The sequence below is a fragment of the Oryctolagus cuniculus genome, chromosome 8 (genome assembly GCF_051225735.1).
Source record: "Oryctolagus cuniculus isolate XC-2025 breed Fujian yellow rabbit chromosome 8, ASM5122573v1, whole genome shotgun sequence".
NCBI lineage: Eukaryota > Metazoa > Chordata > Mammalia > Lagomorpha > Leporidae > Oryctolagus > Oryctolagus cuniculus.
The window spans coordinates 117,168,358-117,183,329 of NC_142874.1; the positions used below are offsets into that span (position 1 = coordinate 117,168,358).

A 14,972-nucleotide genomic window follows, 5' to 3' on the forward strand; every position below is an offset into this window, starting at 1 on the left:
GATCTGTTTTTAAATTGATACAAAGCCTGCATTGATTCGGTGCAATCTTGTCCTGTGCAGTAAGACCCAGCCTGGGGGAAGCAAATTGTCTTCCAGACTGAAAAGGAAGGCTTGGAGAACTTGAGTTGCCGAAATCCCCGATGTTTACCGGAGCAACACTCTGTCACCACTCGAGGACAATGACAAGAGCGCTGATGCAGGAAAGGGGCTGCTGCAAGGGTTATTACTGTGTTCTTAAAAAAAAAATAAGGTAGTAAATTAGATGATATGGAAGTAAAACTCATTATTGTAGTATAGAGTGCATTTTTAAAATAAAACTTATAATTTCTTCAAAATTCTATTATCTCAAATCCTCTCGCTGACTGGTGTGGGAATTGAAAGAACCCAGTGTTAATTTGCCACAGAACTGGGGCAATTATGGGGCTCATCTAATTATCCTGATCATGTTCATATCAGTCCTGGTCACCACTGCCAGATTGTTTAATGGTGATTGAGCTGCGTTGGTAATTGGATGGCCTGGCCTGAAGTTAAATTGCAAAGCTCTAGACCGGCACAAAGAACCAGGGGTCTAGGCTTGGAATGAAAAAAAAAAAAACTTCTGAAAGAGGAAACCACGTCCTGTTTCAGAACCCAGGATCCCCCACTGCTAAGTCATTCCGGTTCCTCCTAAGCCTCACTATTCTTTATCTATAAAATGGGAATAGATGTATGTGCCCTCAGAGCGCTGTCAACACAATGATTGGTTGTAAGAAATTTCTGAACTACAAAGCGACACACGAACACAACAGGTATATTTAATATATACACGACTGTAAGAATCCAAACCAACAGAATAAAATCATTATCTGAACTTGGAAGAGCTAGAGGTAATGTTTCCATATAAAATACTGAACACTCAGTGAAATTTGAATTCCAGATAAACAATCCATAATATCTTGGTATATTCCATGCATGAAATGTGGGGCACACACACTGCAAAATTACTGTTTTTATGTGATGAATTTGTGAAACCTAATAGCTGTTTTTCTTTTCTTTTTTCTTATTGTGCTTTCTCAGGTTTCTGTAATATGCATAAAGCAGGCAATGAGAAGAATTAACAGTCAGCATTTTAAAAACCATTTTGAGAAAAATAAGCATACCAGTGCTACAGCGGTAGGTATACATGTTCCTCCTTGATTCGAAGCTTTGCTTACCCAAACTATGGCCCATGGGTCAGTGGCATCAGCCTCGACCAAGAGTACGACACAAAGGCGGAAACTCAGACCCCACCCCAGCCCTACTCATTCTGAGCCTGCATGTTGATTCCCAGGAGATTCCTATGAGCCGCTCCACTCTAGAGAGACCTCAACTAAATGCTAAGTCTTCAAAATAACTGAGTCCTTAAACAATGTTTTTTCATCAGGAGTAAAGGGAGACGCCACACTGAGCTGCGCAATCTGACCTGGTGCTAGGAGCATCCGTAGGGAAGGCCTCCTGTCCCTCCAGCCCTGGGCTGCCACAAACAGCCCTGTCACTAAAGGACTCCAGCGGGACCAAGCACACAGATTCCTAAGACAGCGGTGGCCTGCGGATGGGTAACTGAGCAACCTCCCCCGACCCAGCTCCACCTTGGAGGCCTCACCTACACTCAGTACACTCAGACTCACACAGAGGCACGGGAAACTGATGGAGGGGAAGGATCAAAGAGGAAGGGATGCTCTTCTGATGCTGGGTTGGAGCCTTTGAGTTATTATTCATTTGTTTAGTTTTATTGACTGATGTTTCTTAAGTTTTGGTTTCTGTTTCTGGGATTTTTATTAGAACTCAGATCTGTCAGTGCTAGAGAATACTCAGTCATATAGGGGCCTGGAACTTGGAATGAAATGACAAACAGCCTTCTTTTAGCTAATGCTACATGTTGGCATTTATTAAACATGCACAAATTCAGCTGTCTACTAAACCCCGCCCTGGGTCACCTCTTGGGGTTAGGAACAGAGCCTCTCCAGCATCAGCGATTCTAGCCTCACTTTGCAAGCACAGAGGTCGCGTGGGAAAGCAGCGTACCGTCACAGCTCTAGCTTCCGAAGCGCCCCCTTCCATTGGGAGGACGAGACAGGAACATGGGCACGCAAGTGCAGGCGGCCATCCCCATCCTGCCAGAGCCGCTCTGCTTTGGAGCTGCCTCCACCCATTCCTCCTTCTCCACCGTGACCTGGCCGTGGGCCCCACAGCACAGACCATCACTGAAGAGCGTACCATGAGTTCTGTTGCCCCATTCAGTTATCATCCGTTTGTTTCACTAGACTATAAATTCTGTGAGAATAGGAATTTTCATCTGGCTCATCTACTGCTAGTGCATCCCCAATACCCAGAATGCCTGGCACCCACGAGACACTCCATAAACATTCGTGTAAGGAACACAGACCAACTCTCCTTCAGCTTCCAGTAAACTGTCCTCTTTGGGCACTGTGTGTTAATTTTACATAGATCGTTTGGTCTTCCAATCATAGGCTTGGATTTTCATTAAATATCTCGAGTGTCCTTTGGTTTCATCTTGCACTAGATAATTCCTTGGTTTGTCACACAGCTAGGAGTGAAAACTTTTATCATAATTTCTGACACTATTTCAGCCTCCAAGTAGATTGCTTCTTCCTACAACATAGCCCTCTTGCTTTCATTAGCTACAGTAATATTCTAATCACTCTTTGCTGCAGTCTCCAAGAAGGGAAGAGTTACTTTTCCCTTCTGCATAAAAAAACACTTGAGATCAAAGAGCTACAAAAAAGTCTTCCCAAAAGCGCGCATGCACCCTTGTGTTCTCTCTTCCTCTCTCTCCCTCCCTCCCTCCCTCCCTCCCTCTCTCTCTCTCATTCAACCCTATAAAATACCCTGCAAAGCAGCAAGGGTATTTCTGGGAAAGTGTGGGAGAAAGAGCCCCATGCAAAATCTCATGGGACTCTCGGGCCTAATTCCATATACAACACTTCGGCAGAATCGAAAATGGAGCAGATAATGGAGCAGATTCTAAGAAGGTAGAGAGGTTTCCAGAGATACGGCATGAGTGACAGGAGCTGCGTCCCATAAGGTTGGAAACAACTGATGGTTGTTGTGCTCAGGTTCCCAAAGGAATCTTGGGCAACTCAATTAACCTCTTTCTGGCACATTCTCATCACGTGTAAATCAGAGGCAACAACCTACCTCGTGGCGATCGCACAGGGATTTGGTAATAAATGTGAGTAGACAGCTATCTGTGTGATACTACCTAATAATATTATGTTAACAAGCATAAAATCACAGGGCTGCTAGGGGATCCAGGGGTCAGTTCGGTCCTTTCACACAAGAGCACAATTAAGCCATTCCTCAGGGATTAGATTCTAACCCTTTTGCAAAGATGCTGGTACACAGGGATTCCCGGACAACTCTGTTTGCTCAGAGATGCTTTCGTAATTTAAGATGCCTCAATCCTGCAGCACCAGTAGGCTGTGCTCCTCCTCCTCCCCATGGGAGAAAGACGAGCAGCTGCACCACCTCTGACAGGCATCCACACCGCTCCGAGGCAGCCACAGGGCTGGGTGAGGCTGAAAAGCACGGGGATTGGAGTCAGGTGGGCTTGGGCTTCCCTGGGATTCTGTTCCATGCGGGCTACGTGACTGAGCAAGTCACAGCCTCAAGTATCAGCTTCTTCTATGGAATCAGCATCCCACTGACCACAGAAGGTTGCTACCCATCAGGTCTAGGTGAACAAAAACAAGGCAGGCACTTCTCACAGCGGCCCACAGCTCAAAGTGGACACCAACTATATGGGTACAATATCTCCCGGGCTGGAGAATCCCAATCACGCTAATTTTCATTATCTGACAACTCTAACTTTACCAGCGGCTATCCTTTTTGGTTCCTTTCTTCTAGACCCACCCCAAAGTTTGGTTGTTGTTGCTACAGTGCTCAGAACTGAAAGCAGCAGCCAACTGCACTGAGAAGTCTCAGAAGATGTTGTCTCATTTCTCCTGGGACCACCACGCCAAGGGGAAAACCCGAGTCCTCAGGCCACAGTGAGGGATCTCCCGTGGGCTTCTCTGGTTTCTGTAGCCTCAACCCGCGTGCCATCAAAGCCATGGGTCTCATGTGGCCTCCCGCTGAAGTCTTGGAAAGTTCAGGGTTTGTGCAGGTCTGATATCTCTGTGGTTTCCAAGAAAACCTCAGGACATACAGGCCAAAGCTATAAGAACTGTGCAGACTGATTACACAGAATCTAACAAATAAAACATCAAAAAAAAAAAAAAAAGAGCAAGCAAGTGAGAAAGTGAGATAAGAAAGATAAAAGTTTCCTCCCTGTTCTTTCCCACATCAGTCAGAGCTGGGAACTGTAATTATTTTCCTTAGGGGCTCTAGGGTTCGCCAGAAGGCAGAAGGGGCTTGAGGAAGCTTGTCTAGCGAGGCTAACCCCTTGAAGAGATCTGAGACACAATTAAACAGAGAGGAGATAGTGGCCCCTCCCATGTCTCTGTCCCTACGGAAGGAGACGCATCAGGAGACGCACCGCCTTCCACGACAGAGCCACCTGAAGTAGTAGCAAATCCATGGAGAGTGTTGGTCATGTGCTGCGCGTCTTGGGGCAGCACTGGGGCTCTAAGAGTCAAAAAGATTCCCATATGCCATGGTGGTTATGGAATCAGAGCCACAAGAGTTTAAGGAACCACAGAGAGTCTGGGCAGTGCATATAGGAGTGAAAACTGGGGTGTCTGGAGAGCAGTGACTCCTCTGGGTGCTACTGTAGCTCCCTGGAGTGTGGGCCTCCCAGGCACCAGGGATTGCCCTTCTCATGTTTCTGAACACCTGAGCGTATGGATTGAGACCCACACCTACTGAGCATGGGCTTGATCACTCACCTGCCACTTTTGCACTCCTAATCTCCTTTGATTCTGGCAAAAAGCCAATGTGAAAGATATCTATTTTAGCTCTATGAATGCAAAGGCTCAAATAGGTGAAATGCCTGACCCTGGGTTTCTCTATTCCAAGCCTGCATACTTCTCATTTTTCTAAGATTTAGTTAAATATTTATTTGAAATTCAGAGTTAGAGAGAGAGAGAGAGAATCTTCCATCCACTGCTTAACTCCCCAAATGGCCACAATAGCTAGGGCTGGGACAGGTCTCTATTGGTGGCAGGGGCCCAAGCATTTGGACCATACTCAGCTGCTCTCCCAGGCACATTAGCAGGGAGCTGGATCTGAAGCAGGGCAGCTGAGACTAACTGGTGCTCATATGGGATGTCAGCATCACAGGCCGTGGCTTAACCCATTGCATCTTGACATCAGCCTACTAATTCTGCATACTTCTTCCCATGCTATGCACTAATTGTGCCTGAAGTCTTTTAACGTGACCTTGAAACATAGCCTTTCCAAGTGAGGATGCATTCTAATGTGAAATTAAAGCCACTTTAGTAGGTTGGTTTGTAAGGTACTGAATTGCAGCATGTTCACAGGTATTTGCAAAAATAAAGACCGAAAGCTATAAATGAGAAAAAAGAGTCATGGGTATTGTAGCAAAGTGGTAAAGCGTAACTGGGTTTAGATTGTGGGTGGATTATTTTCTTACATCCTTCCACGTTCAAAATTTCTTTTAATGAATACGTTATGTTTTATCTATGTTTATGTATGAATTATTTTTTTCAGGTATCTTGAGAGTCAAAGAATTCCTCCAACAGCAAGGCCACTCCCAGGAAGATTCCCTTCCCCTTGTCTCTGGATCACTCACAGGTGACCTGGTAATGAAAGCCAATTATTCGAGATCTCATCAATTGTCTGCAGGTGATACGCAAGGCAGGGCAGCAATGACTCCTCAGTGTTGACAGAAGTCCAGGTTTTGCCCTGAGGGTACTGATTCATATTCAGAGTGGCCAATTAGAAGAAATGATAAATAGAACTCCACAGTGAACATGGAGTCTCTCTTAGCTACGCAAAGTGGCCTCTGAAGGGGTTTCTGAGAATGGAACTATGGAGAGGACTACGGACTCAGCTCTTGAAGATCATCTGCCGTTCATTAGGGGAGTTGCAACAGACAAGGGGCCGCTGTTTGGCAAGGCAGGCTCCTGCTTCACCCACAAGCATCCTGGAACCCTTCTTTTGTAAAAACACAAGTCTCCCGGGGTTCAGTCCCAGCTCACAGGACCTCACAAGAGGTAAGCCCAAAGCAACCCACAAGTTTTGCAAATCATGCTTACTCACCTTCACACAGTCCAGTGCTCTCCAAGTAGAAGTGGGTTCTGCACAGGGACAGACATTCCCCAGACAGGACCTGGGCCCCAGAAAGCTGCTGGACTTGCAGGCCCTGCTCTGGCTTCACACACCTGGTGCACTGAGAGAGCTCAGGACCCACACAAGCCAGGCAGGAGGGATGACAGGCTGCAGGAGGACAAAACGCAGAAAGTAACCCAAGCAACAAGTACCTGTTGCAATCAACAAGAGCCACCCCCCACCCTGCCACCCCCACCCCTGCCTAAATTCAAAACCACTTAGGGAAGTTCACCAGATACGCCCTTTCAAGGTGTTATTTTTCTATACAAAGCCTATGGTGATAATCCTATCTGTATGAGGCACAGTGACAGCGCTGGTAACAGTCACACCTCTCGGGTCAGAAAGGGCTCTCGGGCTAGATCTTTACAACACAGTGACAATTCAACACGATGTTCTAGGGTTTTGCTGAAGATTTCTAGGAGCAGTTGTACAAAGGTCATTACTGTATCTTTCACAACAGTCACGTGTTATTATCTATGACATCATCCATCACACACATGTAGAGGTCTAGACAACACATTCCTCTTGGAATTTATTTGAGGAAAGGCTGTTTTTCCAGACAAGGAAGGTCTCCTTTCACGCAGCAATGAAAATCTCATAACATCTCAATACTGCATATACCCAGGCCGCTGGTGGAAACCAAACCCACTCCTCATACTATCTCACACGCACAGGTGGACCCTGCCGACCTTCCTGGTCTTTACAAGACTCTAGAATCAGGGGGTGGAAAACTTCCTTATGCCAGGGGCCATCTGGATATGTACAGCATCCTCTGTGGGCCATACACACTTATCAACTTAACAACTAGCCTGCTATAGATTTATTGATAACAAGTCCTGCCTGTGGGTGCCTGGGCAGGGCCACACCAAATGGTTTCAGAGGCCTCACGTGGCCTGCAGGCCAGACATTTCCCCGCCCCTGCTCGATTCTCTGTTTACAAATATTTATTCCAGCTTCCATGTTTCACATAGTGTTTTTCCTTGTAACTCTCCTCAAACTCTTTTCTAAGGTACTAACATACAAATAAATATAAATTAATTCCACTTAATTAAAAGGCTTGCTCCCAATGTGGTGGTTTCAAAATGTTCAAATGTGACTGCCCTTCCAATAAGCCCAAAGCCTTTTTGGTAAATGGCTTCTTAAGATTTTCCATTTGACTCAGCCCAGAGGTCTTACCGGTGACTCTCGGCTTTCTGAGCAGTAGCATTAACAAAAAGTTCTCCAGGGAGAAACAAAGTGACTCTAAGAAAAACATTAGCAATGCTAGGAGAGTAGGGAAGAGAGAACAGGAGTTTTATTTTCTCTTAAGGTATGGTAATGGAAATAACTTTCCTCCGTAGGGATAGCTAGAAAAGGCAGAAATTTTGGGGAGTCTTCACAAGTTTTCAAATGATTTTTCCCCCAGATTATCCCTTCATGAAATGCTTGTAATAAAGAGAAAGCACGTTTATCCTTCAGCATCCACAGAAGATTGGTTCTAGGACCCCTGTGGACCCGGAAACCTGCAGGTGCTCCATTCCCTTCTAGACAACAGCTTGGTATTTGCACAGAATCTAAGCATACCATGCCGTACCATTTAAATCACCTCTAGGATACTTACAATAACTAACACACTGCTTGCACAATACATTAATGGCATGCATTCAGCTTAGTACTCAGCCTGCAGTAAAGACAAGTATCACTTTTTGGAACTTGGTGAAATGTTTTTCCCCCAAACACTTTCAATCCATGGTTGGTTGAATATTTTCAACCCGTGGATGCGGAATCCACAGATACATATGGAACTCATAACTATGAGAGCCAGCTGTAATGTGTATGTAGCCATGTAAGATACACCAAAGGAAAAGTTGCACTGGAAAGTCATACTATCAGCAAAGAGTCAACCTATGTCCCTTGATGGGCCATTCTCTTAAGAATGATGACGACACCAATGATACCTTTGCAGATTGCGTGGTCAGCGTAGAAGCCTTCTGCACAGCTGGAAAGACAGTGGCCTTGATGCAGAGCCTGGGGGTGCATGCAAGCTGTGCAGTGAGAGGCTGTGGGCCCCGAGCAGCTGGCACACGACTTATGACAAACTGCAAAAGGGAATAAGAGGCAAACACAAGGGTACCCGGGTGACTACAGAGTTCACTTCCTGGCTGGGCTTCATAGGAGCTGGGAAGCCCCCTGAGCACCTGCAGTCCCCTCACCAAGATGCCACACCAAGCCCAGGGCAAAGACGTGTGAGCAGCTGGTTACTCCGCCAACACTGCCCATACCAGTCCTGCCCCTTCTTTCACTCATGTGCTGGCTATTACTTACCAGCCACCTTTGATTCAGTGTTCGCATTAAGTGCTGTTTATATAGGGTCATTTTTAATCCTCATACCAATATCATAAGTGGGTATTATTAACTGCACTTTATAGATGGGGAAGATAAAGTCCTGGGAGGCTGAAAAATTATCCAAATCACAGAGGTCATTTGTAGCAGGGCTGGGATTTAGCTCTAGGTCTCTCTGGACCTAAACCCCAAACTTTCTGGGTGGAGAAGGGTAGGAAGTTCTGACTACTGGGAGTACTAGGAACCATGACCGGTTTGATCACCAGCTCACTAATGCCCTTAGCCAGTGGCTGGTCTCTCAGCATGTGCACAGGGAGAGGGTAGACTAATGGTCATTGCAACACTCCCAGGTTTGATCTTCCAGGATTCTAAGTGAATTACAGTATCACAGTATAGAATCTAACTACTACATATGAAAACGCCATGTATGTACTTCCCCTGCATTTGATCTTGGTTACTACAAGGAGACACCTCTGACTCCAAGAGACAGGAGGTGATAACCTGACCTTGGCTGAGCCTTTTAGCAGGGCTAGGGACCCAAGTGAGAGGAGGAGGAAGACTCCGGAGGACAGTGATGAGGGGCTGGGCAGATAGGATGAGAACCTTGGGGACAGAACACCAAGGCTAAAGGATGAACCTTGGGTGAGTAAACAGGTTGGCAGATACAGGACAGTTTCATAGGCAGATGTGGTGGGACAACCAAAATGTCCTGTGCTGACACTCGGCAGAAGTGAGCAGGTGCGTGGATGTGTCAGCAGGGAGGAGCTGTCAAGCTGCCCCCAGACAGCAGAAAGTTCTGAGCTGCCTGTAAGGAAAGACACAAAATCAGGTGACTATAAATTAGAAACCTGTCTCAAATGGGAATGGTTTCCAGGTTAGGGAAACCTCTGAAAGAAACAACACACAAACAGCACCTTCAAGCACACTTTCAATGGGTACAGACTTCAACTTTACTACCTGTAAGACTTCTTTATTTATTTATTTATTTATTTATTTATTTATTTATTTTTGACAGGCAGAGTTAGACAGTGAGACAGAGAGACAGAGAGAAAGGTCTTCCTTCCATTGGTTCAACCCCCAAATGGCTGCTACGGCCAGCGCACTGTGCTGATCCGAAGCCAGGAGCCAGGTGCTTCCTCCTGGTCTCCCATGTGGGTGCAGGGCCCAAGGACCTGGGCCATCGTCCACTGCCTTCCTGGGCCACAGCAGAGAGCTGGACTGGAAGAGGAGAAACTGGGACAGAATCTGGCGCCCCGACCGGGACTAGAACTCGGGGTGCTGGCGCCGCAGGCAGATGATTAGCCTATTTTTGTGGTGTAATGTAGTTGTCAATGCATAAGTTTATAAATGGCATGGAAGGGGGCCGGCACTGTGGCATGGCAGGTAAAACTGCTGCCTGCATATGGGTGCCAGTTCAAGTCCTGGCTGCTCCACTTTCCATCCAGCTCTCTGCTATAGCCTGGGAAAGCAGTGGAGGATGACCCAAGTCTTTGGGCCCCTGCACTCACGTGGGAGGTCCAAAGGAAGCTCCTGGCTCCTGGCTCCAGATCGGCTCAGCTCTGGCCTTTGTGGCCATCTGGGGAGTGAACCAGAGAATGGAAGGCATCTCTCTCTCTCTCTCTCTCTCTCTCTCTCTCTCTCTGCCTCTCCTCTCTCTGTGTAACTCTGTCAAATAAATAAATAAATCTTTTTTTTTTTAATGACATGGAAAAATAATTCTGTCACACCTACAACCTAACTAGTGATGGTCTACATACTGGGGTGGGCCAAGAGCCACCTGGATTTTTATAGCATAATTCGCTGGCCATCTAGAACCATCATCTTCAAAACTGGCCTGTTATACAGTTGTTGCATTTCAAGTTCTGCCTGCAGCTGACTTGCCAGGACCAGATCAAATGATTCCACAGGCTTTAGACAATGGTTTGTGGGAGGCCAGCACTGTGGCGCAGTAGATTAATCCTCTGCATACAGCACCAGCGTCCCATATGGGCATCGGTTCTTCCAGTCCAGATCTCTGCTGTGGCCTGGGAAAGCAGTAGAAGATGGCCCAAGTGCTTGGGCCCCTGCACCCGCATGGGAGACCAGGAAGAAGCTCCTGGCTCCTGGCTTTGGATTGGTGCAGCTCCAGTCTTTGTAGCCAACAGACGGAAGACCTTTCTCTCTGTCTCTCCTTCTCACTGTCTGTAACTCTACCCCTCAAATAAAAAATAAATAAAATCTTTAAAAAAAAAATGGCTTGTGGGCCCAGCATCCCTACATTATCCACCTCTGCAAGAACACAGGATTGTATGTTCAAAATGTTGTTAGTGAATTAAAAGGATGATGACCGATATGCCTAAATCCTTAATTTAATCACTCTAGCCAGCCAGCATCCACCCCTGTCCCCCACCCCTATGCCAAATACACACAGGTTCTGTAATAAAAAAGCAACATTTTTCCACCACTACACATCCAAGCTCCCAAGTGGGCAGCATACGGCGCCAGGCAAGGTCAAATGCGTATGAAATACTTCCCGAGGATCATGATGACTATGTATCAGTTACCTTTGCACTTGCCGCTCACATCAGCAAAGTACCCGCCAGGGCATTCCGAAACGCATTTCCCATCATGCAACACAGTCTTCTCAGCACAGGTGAGGCATCTGGGACTACTGGGGCCACAGCTCTTACAGGACTGCTCACAAGCTACGGGGAAGAAGTGTCCATCAGAGGAAGGAAACAGTGAGGTTTGTTCTCTGCCATGTTCAGATTGGTATCAATGCCGCAATCTCTTCCCTTGGCTGCTCAGTGGAGTGCTGTTTTCTCGATTCCAGCATTGCTAAGGACTCTGTCTTTTCACAGTTGAAGGAGAATTGGAGAATTATTCACTGAACCAAGCAAAACAAATACTCCAAAGCACATCCACTGCATATTCAATTTAAAATGGGATTTAAATCTAAAATGGCGTTGGAGACAGGGTTGCCATATTTATCAAAAGAAAATATCAGATCTCCAGTGAAATATGAGTTTCAGTGAATAATGAAGAATTTTTAAGAATGAGTATGTATCAAATAGTTTCTCCTTTATTTTACAGTACTTGGAGAAAGCATTCAGAATGTCAGTATCTAACTAGGCAATATGATGCTGCTAAAATTATGTTGAGAGGTGAGTGTTTAGTGCAGCGATTAAGGTGCCACTTGGGACTCCTGCATCTCATATTGGAATGCGTGGGGTTCAAGTCCAGGCTCCGCTTCCCATTCCAGCTTCCTGCTAATGCACATTCTGGGAGGCAGCAGGTGATCGATCACTCAAGTACCTGAGTCTCTGCCACCTACGTGGAAGAACTAGATTGAGTTTCCAGCTCCCAGCTTTGGCCTGGCCCGGCCCTAACCACTGCAGCCATTTGGGGTGTAAACCAGTGGATGGGAGTCCTGTCTGTCTCTATATCCCTGTCTATCAAATAAATAAAAAGAATAAAAAAATTAATAAAATTATGCTGAAATTGTTGAACTACATATACTCTTCTAGGATCTACACATTCACCCACTCATTCATTTACCCACCCCCAAAGCACTTATTTAGATGTGCGTCAAAAATCAAATCAATTTATCTCTACCTCAAGTGGCTAATTGGTCTGAAAGAGGGAAACAAAATAGACAACATTAGAAATACTAAAAACATCACTCAGACCAGTCTGCATAGGCACAATAAAAATTGCAAAGACTTTGTAGGGAGTAGGAAGTAGGAAAGGTGAAGAAAGGATTCATAGAAGTGCGTTGTCTCGGGTTGCATGGTGCGGGGCTGAGGGGAAACACTCCAGGCTGAAGCAGCAAAGCTCCCGGGAGAAGCAAGCCGTTCAGGGCAACATCAGTTCCACTCGGCAGGAACTGTGGGAAGGGCCAGATGACGGCAACCAGACTCTGCGGTCCCGATTCTCATCGTGTGGAGGGCACCGCGAGCCTCTGCGAAGCGTTAAACACGGGAGAAATCGGCCGTATTCGTGCATAAGAACAAACTCTGGCTCAGGTTTGGAGGCAGGGATGCAGGGGTGAGAACATAAAGATGGGGTTCAGTTGGAAAACCATGGCTGACCGAGGGCCATGGAGGATGTGAAAGGTTTGAGAGTGGTGGAGGAGACAGCGTCTCTGCCTGCTTCCAGGGATCTGCCTTGGGGGAGGAGTAAGGCCACACACAGAACCTCAGACAGAGCGGGCGTGGGGTTACGAAGAGCTCAGCTGGGATTTGTGTGGTCCAGCAGGCATCTGATTTATGGTTCAAGGGCTCAGAAGAGAGGGCTGGGGATCAGCCCACATACATAGTTGTTGAAGCCAGAAGTTAGTTCACTGATTCAGGAAAAGGAAGCAGGATAAGACAGAAGTAGGCGAGGATCTGGGCAATACCAACATTTACCAAACCAGGGGGCAAAAATAGCAAAGGTGACCAAGAAGAAACGATTCAGGAGCAGGAGAGAAAGAAGGAGCCCAGAGGCTGGGAGGCCAGGGGAGGAACAAGCTTCCGGAAGGCCGTCACGGGCAGCGTAGGAAGGACCCAGGAAAGATGCCGCTGCACTTGGAAACTGGGACGTGGAGGCCTGTGCTACCTGAGTCAGTTGAGCAGGGTGAAAGTGGAGGCTGCGGCTACGAGCCGCTCCGTGACAGGCCTGCGCCTGAGAAGCAAGGGCACGGGAGAGAAAGGACTCGGGGGCCCGGACGGTGGCTGTGTCACACTAGCACTAAGGTTCAAATCCAGTATGGACGCTGGGAGGCTTTTGCAGAGTGTGACTGATGGGTGGAAACAGCTAGGTGAAAAGGGGGATGAACTTTTAGGCGCACAGGTGGAAAGACTGACCCGGAAGGAAGCCGAGAGGGACCTCCTTCTCCCAGAGCACCGTAGGCACAGGTGTAGGAGCGCCTGCGACCACAGCGACCCCACACGCCCTGGCTAACTCCTCTACAAACCAGCAAAGCAACCTCTCCACACCACGGAGGATCCGCGATTCAGGAATAGAGAGCTACCCACACCCTGCTGACCTCCGGAAAATATTTTAAGAATTTAAGAAAAAAGACACTAAATGATGAAGCCAAGCATTCCACCCTGCATCCTGGAAGATTCGACACCTGTTTATAAGCAAATGTATAAGGTGTGAGAAATGTCAGTGAATGAGCAAAGAAATGACCTTAATATTGGGGAGAAAAAGAAAAAGAAAAATCACTCTCAACTCTGGACTGCATCAAAGAAGCAAACAGATCTGAAAGGTCTTCCTCTCTCTCACTCCCCATGAAAAGTTCTGATGTTTCTAATTCTAGATCCAAGATCTCAACACAACTAAATAATCTATAAGCAGAATCAAATTTTCAAGAATTGAAAAAACACAAAAATTTCTAAAAAATTAAAATTAATCACCAATGGAAATATGGCATATAAAGCATCCTTAGATAGACCTAAAGTAATCTTAGAAGATAATTTGTACATTTAAATGAAATTATTAGGGAGATGACATTTCTCTCCAATCTATAACTTGAATAAAAATCAATAAAAATTTCAGTTGAATTTCCTTATTCAATAAATGAATAACTAAGTCAACCTTGAAGAGGAGGCTCCTGGTTCTTGGCTTCGCATCGGCTCAGCTCCAGCTGTTGTGGCCATTTGGGAACTGAACCAGACAATGGAAGACTTTTCTCTCTGTCTCTCCCTCTCACTGTCTGTTAACTCCACCTCTCAAGTAAATAAATAAAAAAATCTTAAACAAACAAACAAACTGATAATAATTATTTAAAAAAAAAGGTATGGGGATATACTTGAAAGGCAGTACCAACAAATGAATTAAACAGGGTGATAGTGATACCAGAACAGAAATTTGGACTATGGAATATCTCTGATAGGTCACTGTGCATGTGAAAACCAGATACAATAAACATGAATTAAGATGTAATTTTGGGAAAATTGGAGCATGAAATGCAAAAAAAAAACAAAAACAAACAACAACAAAAAAAAAACTGGATCCCTAGTTAAATCCACAAGCATAAACAGACTTATGTATCAACAACCTAAGGTAAAAATCAAATTAACAGAAGAAAATATAGGCTAATTTAGTTGTGAATATGAGCAGAGTAGATCTTCTTAAACAGAACTTCAAAAGCAAAACTTTAAAGCAAAAAGTAATGAATTAAAGATTTTTTTGTTCAACAAAGGGCATCACAGCCAATGTTAAATGACAACAGGATGGGAAATATTTACATATTTTAAACTGACAAGAGTTAGTATCTATAACATAAAATGGACTCCATATAACCAACTCCATAAAAGGCAGCAAGGCCAATAGAACAATGGGAAAAGCACATTAAAACACATAAATGAAGCCCCACAGGAGTTGAAAATAGACTAATAATCAGCAATATGCAG

General features: G+C 45.7%; 1 protein-coding gene across 2 annotated transcripts in view; it reads right to left on the minus strand.

Annotated features, from left to right (window-relative positions):
* FRAS1 (Fraser extracellular matrix complex subunit 1) overlaps positions 1–14,972 on the minus strand; it is a 491,248-nt gene that overhangs the window by 209,747 nt on the left and 266,529 nt on the right. For both annotated transcript variants that reach the window (XM_051820195.3, XM_051820194.3), the window contains 3 exons: positions 11,136–11,276; positions 8,208–8,348; positions 6,202–6,378 (listed from right to left, as the gene is read on the minus strand). In XM_051820195.3, the coding sequence (XP_051676155.3) occupies positions 6,202–6,378; positions 8,208–8,348; positions 11,136–11,276 (459 nt within the window). The remainder of the gene's footprint in view (positions 1–6,201; positions 6,379–8,207; positions 8,349–11,135; positions 11,277–14,972) is intronic.